Here is a 9676-nt window from a genome sequence, read left to right as displayed (position 1 = left end):
AAGGGAAAGGAAAAGGGAAAGGGAAAGGGAAAGGGAAAGGGAAGGGAAAGGGAAAGGGAAAGGGAAGGGAAAGGGAAAGGGGAGGGGGAGGGGGGATCACTAATAAGTATGCAAGTATATCACATTGATTCAAAGGATGGGATTTTTAAAATGCCTTTTTTATGCATCTTTTACATACAACAAGATGCAATATAAGCTTCTTAAGAAGTTAGTCTCTAAAGATATTTGATCTTGATATTATCCATCTTTTTGGGGAGATGTAAATATCACATCCATAATACAAATCTTGCATATCACAAAAGGGGAAAAAATTTTGTTTGGTCCTTCAACGAAATAAGAATTCTTCAAACGATTTGGTCCTTCAACAAAATAAGAATTTAGTTTTAAAGCCAATTTCATACGTATAACAAAGCCTATTACCTCTTACCGATTATATGACTTGCATAACAATCACATTATTTGAAATATAGTTTTCCCAATCTAGAACTTGTAGCTTCTTCTTTTTTAATATATAGCTTTTTCTTTTTTTTTTAATATATAGCATGTGCAACCTAGGACACAAATTTGCATACCTATTTAAAAAAGTTATTCCTTGGATATTCCAAGAATACAAAAATAAGCGCTAATGGTATCCTTGCCCATATATTTTTTTGAACAACTTGTTACAATTTTAAAAGCATTCAATGCACATAGAAAACCTCCTTAAGTATATTAAAAATTAAAAATTTACATTAGGATAGAGCCAAATGATCCAGTTTATGGACTTTCAACCTTTTTCTTTTTAAACAAATCAAATTTTCTTGTTCCTTCTTTACATGGCTCAAATCAACCAAAAGTCCAATAATAAACACAATGCACTTGTATACATAGAATGTGTTGACACTACTATTGCTATCAATGGTGTGGAGCTTTATTTCTCATTCTTTTGCACATGAATAATGTTTATTTTCAACTTGTACTTACAAATTGGATTGCCAAGCTTGTCTTTTGAATTGGGTGGTTGTTTGAGTCTTTAACTAGCTTGTTTCAGCCTCCATTGAGAAGCTCTAAGGGTGAGGGATTAGGGTGTATAAGGCTAGAAGAAAATGCAAGACTATTAGGTGATGGGGCTTGTGGAGCTTTATTTCTCATTCTTTTGCACATGAATAATGTTTCTGTTCAACCTGTACTTACAAATTGGATTGCCAAGCTTGTCTTTTGAATTGGGTTGTTGTTGGAGTCTTTAACTAGCTTGTTGTAGCCTCCATTGAGAGGCTCTAAGGGTGAGGGATTAGGGTGTACAAGGCTAGAAGAAAATGCAAGACTATAGGTGATGGGGCTACTCTTTCTTTGGTTTTTTTTTCCTTTTCCCATTTCGAAAAGACTTGACTTATGAGAGGCTCTAAGGGTGAGGGATTAGGGTGTACAAGGCTAGAAGAAAATGCAAAACTATAGGTGATAGGGCTACTCTTTCTTTCGTTTCTTTCCTTTTCCCATTTCGAATGGACTTGACTTTTGAAAGGATGTATCCAAGGTACACCCGTGTACACACTTACAAGCTCAAACACTTAGGCTACAACCCCATTAGCACGATGGGCCTATACTCTCGGTCTCTTGCATTGAGAAGGGTTCTTACTTAGCTTGTAGGTGATCATCGTGGGAGGGAAGGCAGATCAATGGAGGAAGAGGAGGAGGAGGAGGAGGTGGTGGTCGTGAGGTAGTGTTAAATAATGAGTCGACGATGCGAGATGATACAAAAATGCTAGGTAGCTTGCAGTGAAGGTGATGGGAGTAAGAGAGGCGATCCTTTGATGGCGCAACTATGAATGAAGGGCGATGATCCGTGGGGATCAGTAAAGTAGTGGTAGTGGTAGGAGGACGAGTAGTGGTGCATGATCCGATCAGACATTGTAGAGCATGCTGATCTCGACGAGGTCGGAGGGGGGGACGGAACGGGTGAGGGAGGCGGCGGGGGAGGTGCTGTTGGAATAGAGGAAGCGGTAGATGATGTCCAGGAAGACCTTGCGGAACCAGTAGCGCAGGCCCTTCTTCATGGTCACGATCTGGGTCCTGCCCATGAGCAGCACCGGGCCGCCCGCGTCCCGCTTGGCTGCCTCCGCCAGCACCGCCAGGCACGACTCCGGGTGGGCGCTGTCCTCCGGGTTCACGTAGCCACTCGCCACCTGTAGGTCGGCGTTGCGGATCTCCGGCAAGAGCTGCAGGACATCTGGCGGTAGCGCGCTGATGGACTCCAGGTAGAGCCTGAGGCTGCGCACCAGGTTCTCCCAGAACACGCTCCACTCCAGGCTCCTCTCTTCCGCGTAACCGTAGAGGGCCACGCACCGGTACAGCCCCGTGATGCCCCCGCAGCTCGAGAACCTGCATCAAGTTCCGTTAGGACGATTACAGAATTTAAAAGGATAAAATACTTCACAAGATAGACCAACCTCCCATCTCAAAGCCTACCACGGTTAATTACAATGACACGAATAGTAAAGGTCAATGTTAGTGGACATACTCGGTTTACAGCCTTGGTTTTTTGTGAACCCTAGTTTAGATTCATCTATAAAAAACCTTTAGTTAGATTGTATCAACTCCAAAAGCAAAGATATAAAATTATCCAAGAAATAAATTGTCCAAACAACAAAAGAGAGAGCCTCCATTCAACCTTCATTTCAATACTAAGAATGGCTTCCAGTTGCACATATGCCAGCAATGTTCACCAAAAACCAAGGTTAAAAATTATTTGAATTTTAAATTTTAGAACAATCACTCTATGTTAGGGAGACAAGGTATTTGAATTGTTCTAAGACAAGCCCACTTTGGTTCATTTCAATGAGATGTCAATCAAAGCCTTGAGAAACCACATTCATGTTTTTGTGAAATCTAATTGAACGCCTTCAAGAAAAGGGGTTGAATTTTTGAGTTAGAGGATTTAATACCAATTTTCAAAACTTATTTCTCACGAATGCTACTGAAAAACTTATCAAGAAACTCTTTAATGCAAGCAAACTCAAATTTCCAAGCATCTTATCAAGTTGAGTGTTTTGCAGTAGATGTGATCTTCTCTAAAATAGAAAAGGGAAACTACTAGCCCCTCCACCTTAAGATAATCTACATATATTTACCTGAAGCGTTGGTTGTCAGCAATCCAAGGCACCTTAGTGTAGGTAACAGTGGTAAAGACAATGATATTGTGCAAGGATCGAATGTTCTTGAGGTAGTGCTTCATGAGGGGTGGGATGTCGTCCTCGAAATCACAATAAAAAATGCAGAGGCCAGGCACACGCTTGATGGCATCCGGGGTGGCTAGCCAAGAGCCTAGAGCATCCACACTTAGCATGTTGGCCTTCTCATATGCATGGTGCTTGGTTCGCCCATACACCCATGTGTACATGATGAGCCCAATGAAGATGGCCACCACAAAGGGTAGCCAGCCTCCCTGTGGTACCTTGCTCAACACAGCCGACACATACACCCCCTCAATAAATATGTAAATTGTGAAGAACACGAGCACCAGGTATATGGGCAAGTTCCACTTCACTACCATCACTAAGCTTGCGAAGAATGTTGTGATGAACATCACGAAGATCACCGCAGTACCTGATATCATTAGTGAAACAGTTAAAACCCAATCATCTACAGAGGTAAGCTTGCAAAGAAGAGGTAGAGGTAGGTAGGTAGGTTTTCAGAGGTACCGTACCGTAGGCATTGCCAAGGGCGGTGACATCGCGGAAGCCCAGGACGACGAGCACGCAAAGGATCATGAGGAAGAAATTGACCTCGGGGGAGTAGATCTGGCCCTCGTGGCGCTTGGAGGTGTGGACGAGCCGGACTTTGGGGAAGAGGTCGAGGGCGACGGACTGCTTGACCAGCGAGAAGCAGGCACTGATGAGGCACTGGCTGGCCACGATGGCCGCTAGTGTGGCGATGGCGAACATGGGCCAGAACACCGAACGTGGGATGAAGTTGTAGAAGACGCCTTGGTTGTCCAGATGCTGCGTCAGGTAGGCGGCCTGCCCCGCATACGTTATCACGTTGGACGGATACGCAAAGAAGGCGAATGCAATCTGCACAACGACAACAATTTGACGTTTCTTTTTCCTTTTGAAAACCTTTTTCTTGCATAAGAGACACTTCCCTTATTAAAAGTTATTATTATTAGGTCACACACTTGTCTTTTATTGTAATTTAAAAAAATGTGAATGTTTTAAAAGCATGCAATGATTGAAACATTGACACACGCACACACACATATATGTATATATATGAAGAGAGAGAGAGCTTTAATACTCAGCCTAATTTCTATCATGAGAACACATTTCTTTGTTCTAATAGGGTAGAAATATTCTAATAGGGCTATACACACACACATATAGATACATACTTCACTATACACAATGCATACACATAGACATATAGCTACACAGGTATACGTCTACCACCAAACTTTGTGAGTCAAGATTTGTAATATAACTAGGTTTCATATTCTAAGGGGCTCCTCATCCATGTATAATTGCCTTGAGAGAGAGAGACAACTCATGCCAATTTTCCCTTTCAATCCTCTTCCTTTTGACCATTTTTAAACATTGTTCCAAAAGGCTCTATCTTCAATGTAGTTCCAAAAGAGATGCAAGGTGGCTTCTTCTTCCCATTTGCATAACAAGCAAGTAGGTGCAATCTCCATCCCCTTTGTGATCCTATCACTCATAGGGAAGCTCCAGATTACCACCTTTAGAGGGTAAAGTCTAATCTAGACAGAAAGGGTTACTATCCAAAGATTCTTAATTTTCCTTTTTCAACTAGAGACCTTATTAAATGGAAATCCCTGTTTTTTCTCACCCAATTAAGAAGTTTTTGGTTTATTCTATTAAAGTCCCTAAATCTTTTGTAGAGCCATAATCTCTCCCTAAATCTAGGTTAACAAACTTAGTCAGCCATGTCACTTCTATGTCTGTTAGACATTTTCCCTTATTGATGGACCCTACATCCCACAACTGACTTATGTTGGAGGGATATATCATCTAAGGCAAAGGGGTACACCAAATCATAGTGTCAGGGTTCTCCTTAGCTCTGCATTGAAGTTCTTAATGTAGTTTGGTAAGCTCTTTACAACTTAACATCCCTAACAAGTTGAACAGACTTGAAATGGTATTTAACCAATCTTGAATCTAAATGGGGGGGGGGGAGTAAAGAAGATGTCTACCTTGAAAGTTCAATGTTTACTACACTTGCTACTCAAAGGGCCTAAACATGTGTAAGTCTGTAGACCTATGCAAGTGAACATGGTAAAAGTTCATGGTCATGTGTCTAAGCATTCAACCACAAAGTACAACGGCTTGCCATCATTCCAAACAAGACTTTAGCTAGTCATCAAGAGTAGTATTCCTACAAATAAGTGTCCTCCATTGGTTACTAGCATGAGTTTTGCTTGTAACTGCAAAACTAGATCGGTGTAGTAGAGATTCTCTATGAGTTGTACTTCCTTCTATTGGCAGGAATTTTGCATGCATCCAATTTTCAATCATTTGAATCATTTTTCTAATTAAACTAAAGGTCATTTTTCTAATTAAACTAAAGGTTACTTGAATGAGAAAATATTTGGAAGATTTGTCCAACCTCACTAAGTTTTGAGGCTGATTTGGGGTGGTTTGCAATACGCTTCTAATATACTATGGGGACGGGCAAGGGAATTCCTGAACCGTGTCATACGACGCCCATACCCTGGGCACCGTGTCATACGACGCGCTTTTCTTATTTTCCTTCTTTCTTGGAAATTGGGAGAGCTCTCTTATGAAGTCATGGTTGCCCCCGGCCCCACCTGGTTATCTACTTAGCGCACGTCAGCATCACAAGTGGAGAAATGGGCGAAATGGGCCACACTAACGTCAATACTTTTGTGATTTTTTCTCGTGAAGTCGTGCACGATGCATCTGCGCAAATCAGAAGACGACAAAGCGCAAAAGAGGTGCGAGCCGCGACTCGCGAGGCTCGAGCCTCTTCTCGGACCTCGGCTATTAATCTCAGTAATTCCAGTGGAGAAACAATTTCCTCGTCTCAATTTCATAAATGCAACGTGGCAGCGCCTCCTGGGAAAAGAGAGACGCGTCTCTCAGAGCCAGAGTCAGAGTCTCTCCTGGGAATCTTTCGGAGTTGTGCCTCCCTCGCATACAACAACGGAGGAGGCTACAGCTTACACCTGTTGCATAAATCTACTCACCGAATCTGATTGAATAAGAACGACGGAGAAGGCCACAACTGCTCTGCATTAATCTGCTCTCCTAATGAGCCTAACAACAGTATAATTATCAATGAGCGTCACATTCATATGAACGACAGAGAAGGCCACAACCTTTCTTTATTAATCTGCTCTCCTAATCAGCGTTATAACAGTAATTACCAATGAACTTGAGAGCCCACCCATGATCAACTTGAGACAACTATTTACCTGCATTGACAGCCTATCGAAATGCCCCAGATCAGCATACATGGCCTCGGAACCTGATCATATGTAATTAAAAAATTAATAATGAAGTGACGCAGACTCAAGTACAATGATCATAGTAAACAATTGCCCTAAAGTAGCTTGACAAACAGTGATTAGCTGGGAATTCAGACGACTAATTGGGGGGAGGGGGGGGGGAAAGGGGGTGCATGGGTGGGTAGGAGATGTCGTGTGGCATACTGGTGATACAGAGGACGGTGCCGGCCAGCACCCTCCAGCCTTCCTGCTTGCGGCGAAGGAAGAAGGCAGGGATGTAGTGAGGCGAGAGGGCTTTGAAGATGCCTGGGTAATGAACAACCACGTTATAGGCCCCGATCAGACCCGTGCTCACAAACCATGCCACCACTATTGGCGAGAACAGGAACCCCACCCGGCTTGTCCCGAACTTTTGCAGCATAAACAGTGCAATCAGCAGCACCGCAGTTATAATCACGATCGAAGCTGCATTAATAACGTCAGTGAAAAAGATTGCCAATGGTACAGTACAGTACATATGATCGAGAGTCGAGCAAATCAGTTAAATGTTGGACGACACATTGAGAACATTTTCTACCTACATTGATTCAGAGAACTGGAAGCTGTCCTTAGTCCATCCACGGCTGAGAGAACTGCAGTTCAATTAAAGGGGTTGTACATTTCAGAATGGATGTTACAGCATTAGATATAAAAGGCTTTTTGAAACCTCGAGCAAGAGCAAGAAAGACGGTATGGTTGATCAGTATCGGTATGACATCCAGAAATAGATAAATTACCTGAGATTGCAGGTGTGAGTATGCCATCGCCAATCAGCATGCATGCTCCCATCATGGTGACTACAAAAAGAAGCTTCTGCATGGTGCTCTTTCTCTCCAGGTATTGAATGGTTCGGGCCTGCAGGGAATCAGGTTTCGGGTCAACAGTCTTCAGCTTCTTCGGTACACGGCCATAGCGAGATATATTGGCGTGTTTGCAAAGGATGGAATAGAGGGCAAAGGTTCCGCCTGCCAATGAAGATAAGCTTTCAGGATCACATTAGATTGCCTATATACATACACATATACGAATACACATAGAGCTGCAGCTCATCCCAATTATATGCTAACAATGGTGACAAATGATGAGTTGCAAAGACAGTGATGAGTATCGAAGTACCTTCACCCTGGTCGTCAGCACGGAGGATGATTAAGCCATACTTGACTAGGGAGATGAGGGTGAAGGTCCAGAAGACGATGCTGAAGATGGAGAGGTAGTCATGCTCGGTGGGCTCGCGCAGATGAAAGGAGGAGAAGACGTAGAGGGGGCACGTCCCAATCCCAGCGTACACAACACCCAGGGTCTGGTAGGAGAGGAGAAGGGTATGGGACCAGCTCCTGCTAATTGATGAATTGATTAAGATTCTCTGATGAACAGACCGTGATTAGGGTTAATTCCAATAGCTTTAAAGGTTAAGGGATGTGACTATTACCGTTGGGCCTCCGGCAGTTTGTTCGATGCGGCCGACGTGTTCTTCTTCTGCGATGCTGCTTGCTGCTCGTCGTAGACCGCCGCGCAGTGGTTAATCTCAGGCGTCGATTCGCAGCTCTCGTGATGATCCTCGCTGTCCACGTTCAGATGCGTCGGAATCGTCACCTCCACGTATGACTCTGTTCTTCTGTACTCCGCCGGTGACGTCATTGTTAGATTATTGTCGTCGTTGCCGTTCGACATCCCATCACGATCATCACCGGCGTCCAGGGTGGCCCCCGTCGTCTGGATCATCGCGGCCATTTGCCTTGACCTTGCCTTTGGTGATAGTCAGCTTCTATCTTTCAGTTTCAGCTAGGTGCTCCAGCAGGCCTATGTCCATTAGAATCGCGTTATTCCACCATATAAGCTTGCTCAAGTTGGAATTGCCTCTTATAACTATACTCTATTGCATTCAAGTAGCTGCAAAACTAAAATCACAGTCTTCAGATCCATACACAGCCGTTGGCCCTTGGTTTCTAAGGGTGAAACCCTATACTATCTTTTGCAGGGGAAAAATTCAGCATAATTTCATTGCACTAACTGAAGAAGGGCACCCTCGTCCCTTGAGAAGGGCTCTTTGGTCTTCAAGAACAAGCCCTGTGACTATACATATAACCATGACATGCATCTTCCTAGTGCACAAGTTGCAGATTTCAGACTTGCAGAGTTCGAGTGCCAAACGGAACTGCAGTGAGGGGTACGATCCTGGCGAGGCTTTGGCTATGCAAGTAGAACATAATAGACAGCCAAGCCACTTTACAAGCAGGGTGCAAGTTGAGGAAAGGGACACGCCGTGTGTCCAATCGGCCATGGACTGCAAAGGCCTTCAAGGCTGCAAGAACCTCTCTCACAAAAAAGGCAAGACATTATTAGTTGCAGTTCCGTAGCTACTTTGAACTACTGCACAGTGAAAGCATTTGCGAGATCTATCATCAAAAGCTCTCAGCAAAATCTCTGATTTGGCATTAAGGCAAGGTATTAATGAAATCAAACGGGATGTATAGTACGGCATGTACAATTAGGGAAGGGCCTTAATACCGGATTATATGTTGAGGGAGGAGCTGTGCACGCAGATGAGGGGGTTGATGCAATTCATCATGTAATTGTGAATGGAGAAGATGCTGCAGACAGCCAAGTCCCACATATCACCCGAGTAGCTGCTGGTTTAAGAGGAGTGCGTTTTATATAGCACGCGAAGGTGTCCGGTCCCCCTGCAGCAGCATTATCAGAGGGGGCCACGACCATTACTTAGACGGGCCCCAGGAGACTACAATTTCGAAGGTTACACGAATGTGGGCGTCGGCCGTCGAGCCAATTATATGGAGCTAATCACAACTGATCTATACGGTTGATCACATTATTAGCCTACGAGCCCCCCTTAAGGGTCGGTCTCACAGAGGTCGAAACGTAATTGGCTTGTGTAACTTCAAATACCATGTGGTGGAAGGTTTTAAAAGATTGTTTTTTGTGCTGGGCGCACATGCTTTATAATATATATATATATGTGTGTTTGTGTGTGTGCGTGTGTGCGCGCGCTGCATGCCCATGCGGTCGAAGCGATGAGGAATTAGGGCCCCGGCCCCCCAGAGGTTGACCACAACGACCAGAGACATAAAATTACACAAGGAGCAAAAGCGCGACACGGATCATGGATGTGCTGGAGCCTGGGGGCCCCGCGGGGGGGCGGGGGCCCGGGCCCCGGGGGGT

General features: G+C 44.2%; 1 protein-coding gene across 1 annotated transcript; it reads right to left on the bottom strand.

Moving 5' to 3' along the window:
* Nucleotides 1-888: 888 nt before the first annotated feature.
* Nucleotides 889-9198, bottom strand: LOC148021169 (putative potassium transporter 17). Its single transcript, XM_087699005.1, has 10 exons — nucleotides 9008-9198; nucleotides 7929-8299; nucleotides 7616-7833; nucleotides 7237-7464; nucleotides 7042-7092; nucleotides 6665-6925; nucleotides 6428-6480; nucleotides 3683-4049; nucleotides 3108-3582; nucleotides 889-2358 (listed from the first exon to the last, which is right to left on the bottom strand). The coding sequence occupies exons 2-10, from the start codon at nucleotides 8228-8230 to the stop codon at nucleotides 1881-1883; spliced, it is 2433 nt and encodes an 810-aa protein (XP_087555131.1). The 5' UTR covers nucleotides 8231-8299; nucleotides 9008-9198; the 3' UTR covers nucleotides 889-1880.
* Between the last annotated feature and the right edge of the window lie 478 nt (nucleotides 9199-9676).

Source organism: Lygodium microphyllum, chromosome 18, assembly GCF_053477565.2.
Source record: "Lygodium microphyllum isolate KBCC chromosome 18, Lygodium_microphyllum_v1.1.10, whole genome shotgun sequence".
Classification (NCBI taxonomy): Eukaryota; Viridiplantae; Streptophyta; class Polypodiopsida; order Schizaeales; family Lygodiaceae; genus Lygodium; species Lygodium microphyllum.
This window is presented reverse-complemented; position numbering and strand designations above follow the sequence as displayed.

Excerpts from the sequence above, each read along its gene's own strand:
- LOC148021169 (XM_087699005.1), bottom strand. The coding sequence starts at position 8,230 with ATGGCCGCGATGATCCAGACGACGGGGGCCACCCTGGACGCCGGTGAT. Across the intron at positions 7,834-7,928 it reads AAACTGCCGGAGGCCCAACG|GAGCTGGTCCCATACCCTTC; the intron begins GTAATAGTCACA and ends ATCAATTAGCAG. Across the intron at positions 6,481-6,664 it reads CACCGTCCTCTGTATCACCA|GTTCCGAGGCCATGTATGCT; the intron begins GTATGCCACACG and ends ACATATGATCAG.